The sequence below is a fragment of the Lynx rufus genome, unplaced genomic scaffold (genome assembly GCF_022079265.1).
Source record: "Lynx rufus isolate CCGP_SWC_20201006 ecotype Redwood Valley unplaced genomic scaffold, mLynRuf1.p SCAF_2, whole genome shotgun sequence".
Taxonomy (NCBI): Eukaryota; Metazoa; Chordata; class Mammalia; order Carnivora; family Felidae; genus Lynx; species Lynx rufus.
Genome location: NW_025814834.1, coordinates 207,434,005 through 207,446,902, shown reverse-complemented (window position 1 = coordinate 207,446,902; position 12,898 = coordinate 207,434,005). Strand labels below are relative to the sequence as shown.

Here is a 12,898-nt window from a genome sequence, read left to right as displayed (position 1 = left end):
AGCCACAGGACTTTGGCACAGGCCATCCCCCCTGGCTTGATGCTCTGCTCTGGCCCCTTCCTCCTGCTCGGGTCCCATCTCAATGTCACCTTACAGCCAGGGCTCCCCTAGCCACCCCGTGTCGCATCTACTGAGAACCTGAAGTGTGCCAGCTCCTACCCAGTGATCCTGTCCAGAGGCTGGCAGATAGTTTTCTCTCTCCACACATGTGGGCAGACTTAAAGCCTTCCCCTCACTCCCTGTGGCCTTTTGTGCTTCCTTAAGCAGAAGAGAAAAGGGCGGGGTCTGAGAGCAGCAGTGTTCAAAACGGGACCCTGCAGTCCCTTCCAGTGCCTGGGGGACCCACGCCCCTGCCCTCAGCACACACTGGGCCTCTGTGCTCTAGATGGGCTTCTGAGGCCAAGGGGAGTCAGAAAGCTGCTAAGCAGTGGCCTCTTAACCACATCAATAATAAGAGATAGGACGGTTCCTCCATTTGTACACCACTTTGCAACAGGCCATCCCTGATAAGCTGGGGGAGGGCTGGGGTCATTGTCTCTGTTTTGTGGTTGAGGACACTGAGGCCCAGAGTGTCACAGGAAGACCCAGGCTCCTGGGATTCCTCCCCCCACCTGAGGGTCGGCCCAGCGGGGAACTCACAGTCTTGAGCAGGAGGTAGTCAGCTGTCTCAGCTTCAGACCTAATGTCACCATGCCCGGGCCCCAGCAGATCCGTCAGGGAGGGGTGCTTGCAGGAGGATGGGGAGTGGCGGGGGGGGGGGGGCGGAGGGACAGTGGGCCAGAATCAACCTCAGCTCCCTGACCTCCCCTTCAGTGCCCCACACCCCCAGCCCCAGGCCTCATCAAGCCACCAGCTCCTCCTGCCTGTCACCGCTGAGGGGATGGGTGGGGAGCAGGGGCGAGGAGATGAGAGAACAGGGAAGAGAGAAACGGGGAGGGAGTATGCTCCCCTGTGCTCCCTGCTTGCAATACTTCGGGTGAAACGCGCGTCAGCATCCCCATTTTACAGAAGGGGAAACCAAGGCCCAGAAAGGTGACTGCCCAAGGCCACACAACTAAGTGAGCGGTAGGGCCGGGATTTAACCCGGGTCTGTCTGACTCAAAGGCCTGCGCTCTTTACACACACACACACGCACACGTGCACACGCATGTACATGCACATGCAGGCAAGGAAAGGAAAGGAAAGGAAAAGGAAAAGAACAAAGGAAAGGAAAAAGACCAAAAGGGGGAGAAGAGGAAAGGAATCTAAAACATCACAGCGGGTGGAAAGGGGACAGGATGGAAGAGTGGCCCCACCAGATCCCTGGGGGGGGTCCCTGACTGGTGGCTGCCTTCCCGCAGACCCCAGCCTGCCAGAGCACGAGGGCGGCCAAGGCCTCCTCCAGCTCCTTTGGGCCTGGAAACAGCGTAACCATGGCAACTCAGCAAATCCCCCAAATTGGTGTCCCTCCCTCAGCAGAACGGGCGCCCACCTGGCAAAGCCTCCTGCCTCCCTCCCCCCTCCCCTACCGGCTTACAGAGCATGAGACAGAGCTTCTCCCTTCCTGGACCCCTGAACACCGGTGCCCACGAGCCGCCACCAAGCCAGAGCCACTGCAGAGGTGGCAGCGGGGGGCCAGGGCCCCGGAGGTTAGACATCTGCCCGTGCCCAGCGACCTGTGTGCCCCCAGCTGAGCTCTGCCCGCTGAGTTTCTGCCCGGGAGCCCGGGTGACATCAGCTACCTGTGCAGGGACCTTGGGTACGTCTGCCAGGGGCACCTCGGCTGCCACCACGGCGGAGGACAGCCTGGCCAGCTTGGCTTCCACCTCGGCAAACGGGTCGTGCAGGCCTGGTAACAGCTCCAGGGCGATCCGCTGTGGTTCCTCTTCCTCGGGGACGCGCCCCTCCTGCAGCAGGGGCCCCGCGGCCTCCTGGCTGAGATACCCGTCTGGGGAATATCTGCCCTTGGCCTCCACCTCGGGCATGAAGAACTCCAGGTCGGAGGGCTCCCGAGGCCCCAGGAAGGCCTCGGACACGGAGGTTTCCTCGAGTGCGAAAGACTTGTCAGACCCCAGAGACACGTCAGACTTGGAGGTCTCCGCCTCGGGCAGCTCCTCGAAGCTGGGAGAAACCTCAGTCCTGGAGACGTGCTCGCCAGGCAGAGTGCGCGGCAGGGAGTAGACCTCGGGTTTCACGGCCGTCTCGTAGTGGAATGTGGGTGAGTCCTCAGACATGTTGGCAAACTCAGCCCTGGACGTGCCCTGGGCCTTGAGGACCCCCGCCTTCAGGACAGCCTCTGCAAATGGAGACTCCCTTTAGTTTCTTCCAGAGTAGGATGAGGGGCCCCCTGGGAGCCGGCCCACGCACGCCATCTCTAAGGGACAGGCTTAACAGAGCCTCCCGGGCCCCCAAATCCTGGCCTCCCATCTCTATCAGAACTCACACCCCATTTCCTTCACCTCTTCCAGGAAGTCTTCCTTGACTGGCAACCATGAGCTGTCCATTCTCTGACCTCCCCAGCCACTAGGTGCTGGGCTCTTACCACCCTGCCTTGGAACCGCTCTTATCACATAAGGTGACTGCCCTGTGGGTCTATTGCTGAGAGCTCCTGATCGGCGAGCAGACTTCACACACGAGACCCCGAGGGGCCCCTGCAGGGGCACCCGGCTCAGGGCCCTCATCCACAGGATACACTAGACCCGTGGGAGTTCAGTGAACACTGTGGATGAAGGGTAGAGCAAATAAAATCACTCCGAAGCCTAATGTTCAAAGCGGACTGGAGAAGCGCTCTGAAGGACAGAAAATGCTAGAACCTGCCCTTCCCCTCTCCTCTGGGTCTGCCAGCCTGCACGAGACTGCAGTCACACAGGCCTCCTCAGTGCTCCCAGCCCATGGGCACTACACCCACCCACTCCTCTGTCGCTGTGTCCTGATGCTCCCCAAGCCTCAGTTTGCACCCTGGCAACGTGAGGATTCAGTGCATCCTAACTCACTGAGGGGGCACCTGGCACCCAGTAATGCCCCATAAATGGTCCCCACGATTGGCCAATATTGTCATCAATACAAGAAGGATTTTACAGTATTTGGGGGCGTCCTAGGAGGTCTGAGTTGCCTGGTGGCACAGGTATTTGAATGATAGTGGTAGGGTGGAACATTCTAGAATGTCAAAAAGACAACAAAAATCTTTAGCAAGGCGCAAGTTCTCACTAGTCACGGAGCCCTTATTTTGGGGTGTGTTTGCTTGGATAACAGAGAGGCTCAAAAGGGAGAGGAGACTAGAAAAATACAGAAACCGGGGGAAGGAACTCACCCGTGAAACACGGGTGATAAGTCAACCCAGCCTGAGGCCAAGGCGTCACAGATGCAACGCTGCGTGGGTGAGAACACTGCCTGGGTTCCAATCCTGACGCCACTTTACCAGCTGTGTAACCACGGACAATTTACTTACCCTCTCTGTGCCTCAGTTTCCTCACCTATAAAGCGAGGATAGTGTGTAGAAAGTGCTCTACAAATGTCAGTTAGTAAAATGGGGAGGGGAGTCAGCTGGCCACCCACCTGTCTCCTTTCGCAGGTTTTCCTCCAGCGCGGACAGCTTCACGTCATACGAGTCGCGCATGGCAGTGATGTCCTCCTCCAGCCGGGCCCTGGACTCCTGCTCCGCCTCGTAGTCGGCCCTCAGCCGGGCCAGGCGCTCCTCGTACTCCTGGGAGTGGGGGGCGATATGGGAGGGGGGGTGCCGCGTCACATCAGGGGGTCAAAACGCAGCCTTCCGTGTTTCTGTCATTCAAACAGCCCAGGAAATACCGATAAACCACAAGCACGGAGTTAAAATGGCCTACACGACCCTGGGGTGATTACTGGCTGGTGAAAACCCTTCTGAACTTCACTCTCCATTTTTAACAGGCTAATTATCTAAGATTTGGCTGTAATCTATCTTTCCACAAAGCAATATATCATGAAGGCCTGTGCAGGTCAATAAATACGTTTTAGCCAAGTAGCTCTCAAGCTATCGAGCACGAAACACATTTTTATTTCTCTGCTTCTCCCTCCATCTTTGCTGTCACCGTCAGCTCTGGTCCAAAGAGCCTCCCAGCCCATCCCCCTCCTCCACTCTTGCCCCTGCCCCAAAACTTTCTCCACATGGCACCCTCATTCCCGTCTGTTAGGCCAGGTTTCAACGGCTTCCTATGTTAGAGGACAAAAGCTTCTCCATTTGACCCCAGTCCCCAGTGATCTGGGCCATCTGCCCCTTGACTAGACCTCATTTTTGCCACATTGGGCACACGGGCCACTGTCCATTCCTAGACAGCCCCAGCCCCACATCCTTCCTGCCTCAGGGCCTTTGCCCTTGCTCCCCCACCCCCAGCAAGCTGTTCCTTCAGACCTCAACTCAGTAACACCTCCTCCCAGAGGCCCTCCCTGACCACCCTGTCACTTCACTGATTTCTTCTTGGAATGGGTCATGAGCTTCCCGTGGTTCTCTCCATTTAGTCGAGTACAGGTTTATCGTCCAGCTCCCCTGCCACACAGCAAGCACTCTCTCCTCAGTGCCTAGCACAGAGGAGGGGCTCGGTGGCTAACCCTTGAACCAGCAAGTGCATGGAGCAGACTTCTGGCCAGTAACCAGACTACTCAGCTGCTGATGCACGTCTCCCACAGGCGGGGCTGGGGGTTATGAGCTAATGACGGTACATGACCTTGGGTGTCACGGAGCCACTAGGGGAGAGAGAGCTCCTGTGCCGTGCCCACCTGGCCAGGACCCTTCCAGAATCACAGAACAAGCACAGAATTCTACAACAGTACAGACACTATGACGTGGGCTCTCGGGGAGGAGGGACAGAAGGGGACAGAGGATCATTAAACCGTGACTGCGTGTTCTATGCCACATCTGAGACGCGTTTGAGACTCAGGGCAGCACACAGGGTTCTGGAGGCCCAGGGACGTTCCACGGCCTGCCCAGAACCACGCAGCTCTCTGGTGGGGTGGCCACGAGGAGACCTCCTACACCCCGTCCGCTTTCTCAGTGTCCCCTGCCCTTGCCCCCAGCTTCCCCCCGGGCCCCACGCGAGACTCGGCCCTCGGCAAGCACCCCTGGCTCCCTCGCCCAGCCCCCTCCACGGCTCCCTCCCAGCGCGGCCCTGGCCCCAGTGAAACCCAGGCCCCAGCCTGGTCACACCTACACACCGGTAACCCCTGGCTGGAGATGCAGGTGTATGTGTGCACACGCCCACACACCCATGCCTACACACGCGCGCACATGCACGCACACACGTCTACATGCACGAGCACACGTGTGCACGTGCGGGCACGCACAGGCACACATACGGCAGTACCAACTTCTAGTCCCAGTTGTAAATGTGTGACCCCGCACCACAGAGGACCGCTGAGGTGGCCTGGTGCCCCTCCTGGGTCCTTCCGCTCTCTGACCGCGGCAGCCCTCCACCCCTTCCTCTCTTGAGAACACGGAAGCAGGCCCTCGCTTCCCAGCCCACAGCTTCCTGTCATCTCCAGATGGCGCGTCCATCCGAAGCCAAGCCGCCCACTCGGTGACTTTGCTCTTTCAATCCCCACCTCCCTCCTGCACCGCAGACTTCTCTCTCGGTGTGAGGCCTCTGCAGTCACAGAACATATGCCCTGTTCCCTCCAGCACTCAGAACTCCAGGACTCGGTACGTTTTTCCGTGGCCCCCACGCACACCTCCAGCTACAGGGCCCGGCACCGGCAGGGGCTCAATGCCTGCTGATGATTGGGTAGGGGGCTGGAGGGCAAACCCAGCCCCCCCAAATCCTGCCTCGTGCCTGTTCCACAGCCCAATGGCGAGAAGACGCCCCTCGGCTCCCCCTCTCACAGCAGCAGGAAAGCTGCTGTTGCACCGTTTCTAGAGACGAGGACACAGGCTCAGAGAGCTGGAACAACCTGCCCGAGGTCACAGAGCCCACCAAGAACTGCACTTGCAGAAGGTAAAAGCTGGTCGGATGCTGGGACTCTTCTGGTCCAAACCCTGCCCCGCCCCCGCCCGCTTTCCTGGTGCAGCCGGGAGACTGAGCCCACAGAGTCACATCGCCAGCTCGTGGCTGGGCCCATCCCCAGCCCGGTACCCTCGCCGCCCCACACAAGGGCCACCCCCCTTATCTTGAACATCCTGACTAGCTCTGGAATGGAAAGAAAAGCACAGTTGCAGGCACACAGTAGGTGCTCAATAAATACGAGTCATAAGTGAAATGGGCAGGAAGGAGAGAGGGAAGACAGACACCCTCAGCCCTTCCTCCAAGCGGGGCTCACAGAAGACACACCAGAGCCTGAAAAAAACCTTGGTGGTGGCCTCAGGCGACAGTGCTCTGATGTAGCGTCCGCTGGGTTATACCACGAGGAGGAGGCCAGCGACCCGCACCACCCCAGGAGCTGGGCCCGGAACTCCAGAGATGACCTGACATCCCCACCAGGAGCCTCCAGGCCAGCAGAGGAAGGGCAATGAGCCCTGAGCAACCAGAACCTTCACAGGGGCCAGGACAAAGTCCGTCGGGGGTCACAACTGGGCCTCTCCCCGAGGAGTAAAAGCCTCTGCCTGCCATGGGCAGCCCTTGGGGACTCGGGTGGATTTCTCCCAGTCCTCTAACCCACAGGACTCAGACTCCCAGGCCTTACCCGATCTGCCCCCCAGAGGCTGGGCCCCAGGCCCCCACAGCCCCGTTGGGGCTCCCAGGGGCCCCAGGGCTGATCCCACCTGAGGTTACAGCCGAGAGGCAGAGGCGTCCAGACCCCCGTCCCTGAAGAGCTGTCCCTGCCCGGCCTCCACCGGGAAAGAGCCAATGTCCCAAACCCACGCTGAGGTCTCTGAATGGGGCCCTCAACTGGCAGGAATCTCCGGAAACCAGCAGGGCCTACAGTCAGGACAGAGCCTAAACAGGAAGTTAGGAAGCTTTGCCGAGTCTGGCCGTGTAAGTCCCCCTCTAGGGATCAGCTCGACACCTGTAAGTCAGTGGATTATTATTACCTGCCCTGCTGGTTCCCAGAGATGCTGGAAGGCGCACATGTGGGAGCACGACCCAGGTGCCCCTAGGTGACAGCTTTTTTGGAGAGGCCAGCTCCCCACATATCCACTGGTCAAATGAGTGCCTGGGGGCTCCCCACCGCCCACCCGGACTGCCCAGCTCTCAGCCCCTGGCTCATTGGCACCTGCAGAGGGGCCCAACTCCCTTCCACTCTGGCCTCCCCACACCGCGCACCTGGGGACAGCCCATTGCCACCACCTGGAAGGCCTTCTCCACTCCCAGCAACCCAGAGTCACCTCCTCCTGGGGTACTGAGGAGAGACTCCTGCAGACCCCCCCCACCCCCCTCCCTGCTCTCCCCATACAGGCCCTGACCTGGAATGGACTGCACTCTGGAGTCAGTCCCCGAGCTGACATCGCAGCCCTGACTCTCCTTAGCGACATGACCTTGGACAAGTCATGGCACCTCTCTGAGCCTCAGCCTTCTGAACTCCAAGATGGCCCCACCTGCCAGCCATTCTCCCACCTGCCCAGTGGCTCACCTCCCGAATCAGCTGCTTCTCGGCCTCTGTGTCAGGCTGGATCACAGATGGGGGCACCAGCTTCTCCTCGATCTGGACAGGGTTTAGGGGTACCTGACTGGACAGCAGGGCTGGGAGACAGATGGAAAACGAGGGCTGGGACCAAGGTGCACACAGTTTGCAGGAACTAAGCAGAAATCCATAAATAGACAACTAAATGCTTATTCAAAACGGACTTCACAGTATTGAATTTATTTGAAGCACGTCTCTACACAAAATGCTAATTTACTCAGTCATTCAATAAATATTTCTTAAGCACCTGCATGTTCTAGGCACTGGGGAAACGGCATTGAACAAAACAGAACTCCACACCCACATTGGGTTTTCAATTGGAGACAGAAGGCACATAAAATAAATAAGCAAAATGCCAGCACGGTACAAGGGGATGCGCTCTAGAAAGAGAAAGAAAGCAGGGAGGGTGCTCAGGAGTAAGATCCAAGGGGAAGGGTTACAATTTAAACAGCGTGCTCGGGAGGACCTCTCAGACAAGGTAAGGCAAAGGCAGTGACCTGAAGGAAGTGGTAGAGAGAAGTAGGCAGAGATCTTGGGGAAGAGCTTTCCAGACAGAAGGGAGCAGTGAGTGCAAAGGTCCTGTGGCGGACGAGAGCCTGGACTGTTCCAGAAACGGCCAGGAAGCCAGTGTGGCTGGAGTGGAGCAAGGAAGGGAGAGAATGGGTGATGAGGAGGTCAAGAGGGAACGGGGTGGATCGTGGGGTCGTTGGAAGCTGCGCTGAGGGCTTTGGCTTTGACTCGGGTAAACGGGCCGCCGAGGGTTTGCACAGGGCAATAAAAGGACTTGCGTTTGAACAGGACCTCCCAGGCTGCTGTGTGGGGATGCACGGAGGGGCATAAGGGCAGACTCCGGGATACCTGCCGGGGTGTGGGTGTGCTTTGCAGCAATTCGGGTAAAAGACGTTAGCGACTCAGGGGACACCAGTGGACAGATTCTGGACATATCTTAAAGGTAGAAACCAGCTCTACTGCTGGATCGGAAGCAGGTTGGAGCAAAAACGAGAAACCAAGGGCGACCCCAGGGTTTCTGGCTTGAACACTCGGAAGGGGAGTGTTGTCATCACTCAGGCGATGACACTAAACAGCTAGCTATTCAAGTCCGGAATTCAGAGGCCACTGTGTAGCAATTGGTTGTGTTTTGGTTTTTTGGTTTTTTTACATATTCTGTACTTTGTGACATTTGACATCGTGGGGGACTTGCCAGACAGGGAGAGACAGCCCCTCGCGGGGCCAGCTAATTCCTAGAGTCAACAACCTGCCAGTCGTTATTAGCCCACCTTTCACGTGCCAACCAAGCACCGCCAAGTCCACACCACACCCCCCTTCTATCTCGCAGTCCCAGCCGGGCTCCCCCTGCCCTAAACCCCTGAGGGCCAGGACTAGATGAGCAGGGACTGCCCCTGAGCCCCAACCCATGGGAATTATTCAATTTTTTATAATTTTTTAATGTTTATTTTTGAGAGACAAAGTGTGAGCTGCGGAGGGGCAGAGAGAGAGGGAGGCACAGAATCCGAAGCAGGCTCCGGGCTCTGAGCTGTCGGCACAGAGCCCGACGCGGGGCTCAAACTCATGAATGCAAGACCATGACCTGAGCTGAAGTTGGACACTTAACTGAGCCACTGGGCGCCCCGGAACTATTCAAACCAGCCACTACGCGGTTGCTCCCGCCCTGCCTTCCCCACAGAAACGCCAGTGACGGCTCCAAATCCAGCTCTGCACTGGATCCCCTTGCTCCTCCCTGGCTCTTGACCAACACCAGTGCTTCCCCCTGTGGCCCCATGTGGTGTTCCCCGTCTCTCCATCATGAGTAACACCGACCTCTCCAAGCTCCCACTCAGTCTCCTTTATGAATTAAGACCTCAACACAAGTCCCATGGCCAAGTTGAAGGGTCACATGTGAGCCAGGGGCACAGAGGTGGCATTTAAAGCCACCTTGGGAATGAGCATGGAGAGAGGTGACAATGGAGGACCGACCCTAGTGAGCCTGTAGGGGGGTAGGGAGAGGGGAGCACTGACGAGCAGCAGTAGAGGGAGGAGGGGCACCGGTCACAGGGCATCCAGGAACCAGGGTTTCAAGGAGGAGGGAGGGGATGGGGCGTCTGGGTGACTCAGTTGGTTAAGCATCTGACTTCGGCTCAGGTCCTATCTTGTGGTTCATGAGTTAGAGCCCCATATTGGGCTCACTGCTCTCTGCGTACAGCCCGCTTAGGATTTTCTCCCCCCCCACCCCTCCTCCTCTCTCAAAAATAAAACAAACATTAAAAATAAAAAGGAGGAGGGAGGGGGTTGGCTAAGTGAGCTGACACCGGAGGCCTGCCTGAGGCAGGATCCCCCGACTGAACAACTAGGGGGACAGGAGGACGACGAGGGCAGGCTCGTTGTGTCGGGGCTCAGGGCCTGCCCACAACGGGGCTGGGGAAAGACACAGGTGTTTCAAGTTTGGCTGAAGACAGAAACAGGCCAGGAACCACAGGGCTGAGGGCCGCGGCTGATGGGAACTGCCGAGGCACAGGTCCACACACAGGAGGGTGCTCAGTGAGCTTTGAATGGATGGGTGGGGGGATGAGTGGAAGCACAGATAAAAAGAATGGATGACAGCATGGAATGAACCAGCGGGTGGGTGTATGGATGGTAGGATGGATGGGACAGGTAGACAGAATGCGTTGATCGATGGGCGGATTAAACGGATGGTTGTTGAGTAGATGGTTAAGTGGGTAGATGGATAAATAATGGAGTGGGGTGGGAGGGTGGGTAAGTAGATGGAAGGGTAGGTAGATGAATGAGTAAATGGGTAGATGGATGGATGGATGGATGGATGGATGGACAAATGGGTAGATAGGTAAGTGGATGGGTAGATGGCTGGGTGGGTGGGTGGATGGATGGATGGATGGATGGATGAATAGATGAGTGGATGGGTAGATGGGTGGATGGATGAGTGGCTGGCTGGGTAGGTATATGGACGGATGCATGGTTAGATGGATGAGTGGATGGATGAGTGGATGAACGGGTATGTAGAATGGATGGACAGAAGGAAGGTGGGTGGGGAGATGATGAATGAACAGATGGACTCAGGCTCTTTCGTGCTCCCTTCCCCAAGGGATCCTCGGGTAAACAAAACCCTGGAGTTTGCAAGGACCCCGCAAGGCCTGTGCTGCAGGTACAGATTTCTACTTGCCAGATGACAGCCAAACACCTGGGTGTGAGAGCTGCAATCACAAGGTGCCTAAGTGGGAGAGGGGGTGGGACATGGGGGAGTGAGTCACCCGGCTGCTAAGCAGCACAGCATCACGATGCTGCCACAGAGACAGGCGGGAGACAGGTGGGATGGTGGATGTGCAGCCTGGACCCTTCAGCTGACAGAACAGGCCAGACGGACCTCTTCCCGAGTCCGTCAGTGAGCAGACACCGTCCGGCCGTCACACCAGGGCTCTCTCTAACTGTTCAAAAGCTATGTGGGGCACCTGGGTGGCTCAGTCGCTTAAACTTCCAACTTTGGCTCAGGTCATGATCTCGCGGTTCGTGGGTTCGAGCCCCGCATCGAGCTCTGTGCTAACAGCTCGGAGCCTGGAACCTGCTTCGGATTCTGTGTCTCCCTCTCTCTCTGCCCCTCCCCTGCTCACACTCTGTCTGTCTCTCTCCCTCAAAAATAAATAAACATTAAAAATTTTTTTTTTCAAAAAGGTATGCTGGCAGGAAGTGGAGAGGAGATGGGGCCCTGCTTCCGCGTCTCTCAGATGGGAAGCCGGAGGTAGAAGACAAAGGGAGGGAGCCTTTCTCCTCAGTCCGGGCCCTTCCTGCCCCTCCTCCCCCAGCTGCGCACCTGACAGGTTGTCGGGGCTCATCTGCTGGGCCAGAATCGCCTTGAGCTTCTTGATCTCCTGCTGGTACTCGCGCAGGAGGGCATCCTTGGGGTCCTCGTTGATGCGTGGCTTGTTCCTGATGTTCTTGGCCCGGTTGGCGTAGCGCAGCGTGCTGAGCGTCTCGTCGTAGTTGTTGTCTGCAGGTGACAGGCAGGCCACCATCAGCGTCTTCGTGTTGCCCCCCAGCGAGTCCTGCAGCAGCCGAGTCAGCTTCGAGTCCCGGTAGGGGATGTGTTTACAGCGCCCATCCACCAAGGCCGAGATGACGTTGCCCAGCGCCGACAGCGACAGGTTGATCTTGGTGGCCTCCTTGAGCCGCTCCCCCGTGGCACCCGTCTTGGACTGCCGCTCGCTGCCCGCCAGGTCCACCAGGTTCAGCTTGCCTGCCCGGAGGTGGTCCTTGCCCCGCTCGTCTGCAGACGGACAGGGCAGAGGGGGAGGGCACTTAGCCACCAGGCACTGAGCGCTCTCACCTGCCGAGGGTCTCACGTTAGCACATAGGAGTCCCATGAAAGAGGCACAATTACTGTCCCCATCTTCCAGATGAGGAAACTGAGGCTCAGAAAGGGCATTTAACTTGCCCTAGGTCACACTGCTGCTAAGCGGTAGATCCAAGATCAGAATACAGGGCTGCCTGACTTGGGGAGCAGGGGCTGGGAGGTCCAGACTATTCTCTGAGTGCAGCAAGGCTCCTTTCAGTGCTAATAGCTCCTCCAGATTTCCTGTGAGGCCAAAGGTGGGGGCAGGGGGCATGACTGGGCCAAAGGTGGGGGAACGTGATTGTATCTTTCAACGCAAAAGACATTGGCTTTGGAGGTTCTCGGACCTGGTTCCCAACCTACCCCTGCGTCCTCCTTGCTGTGTGACCTTGGCAGAGTCATGCACCTCTCTGATCCTTAATTTTCACATCAACAAAATGAGACTGACAGCAACTCCTCACTGGGGCTGGTTGTTGGGAGGGGTTCATTCCTCCTGAGAACAAGCCCAATTCTGCAGTGACTGAGGCCGTGAGGGCAAGGCAGACCCAGGTGCTGAGGGTGACTGGAGTTGAGCCCTGGCTGGTAGCAGGGGCTTAGAGCACAGGTATTGAACGCACAGATCCTGGGGGTCCAATCTTGATTCTATCTCTTAGTAGCTATGAAACTTGGGGGAAATCGCTTGACTCGGTTTCCAATGAGATGGGAGGGGGAAGGCAGGCGGAGGGGCAGGGGCTTAGTGGACAGGTATTGAACGCACAGATCCTGGGGGTCCAATCTTGATTCTATCTCTTAGTAGCTATGAAACTTGGGGGAAATCGCTTGACTCAGTTGACAATGAGATGGGAGGGGGAAGGCAGGCGGAGGGGCAGGGGCTTCCTCCTTAGTCTCCTGCTGGTTGAAACCAGAACTGGCCTAGATCTGTCCATGTGCACAGCAACCTGAAGTAAAGAAACAGAAAATCTGGCTGGTACCCAGTAGAGGCTTGGATATGTGAGG

General features: G+C 57.5%; 1 protein-coding gene across 1 annotated transcript in view; it reads right to left on the bottom strand.

Annotated features, from left to right (window-relative positions):
- KIF17 (kinesin family member 17) overlaps positions 1-12,898 on the bottom strand; it is a 47,993-nt gene that overhangs the window by 21,117 nt on the left and 13,978 nt on the right. Inside the window, exons 5-8 of the mRNA XM_047085904.1 lie at positions 11,384-11,836; positions 7,513-7,622; positions 3,535-3,682; positions 1,722-2,275 (exon numbers count right to left, since the gene is read on the bottom strand). Coding sequence (XP_046941860.1) covers positions 1,722-2,275; positions 3,535-3,682; positions 7,513-7,622; positions 11,384-11,836 — 1,265 coding nt within the window. The remainder of the gene's footprint in view (positions 1-1,721; positions 2,276-3,534; positions 3,683-7,512; positions 7,623-11,383; positions 11,837-12,898) is intronic.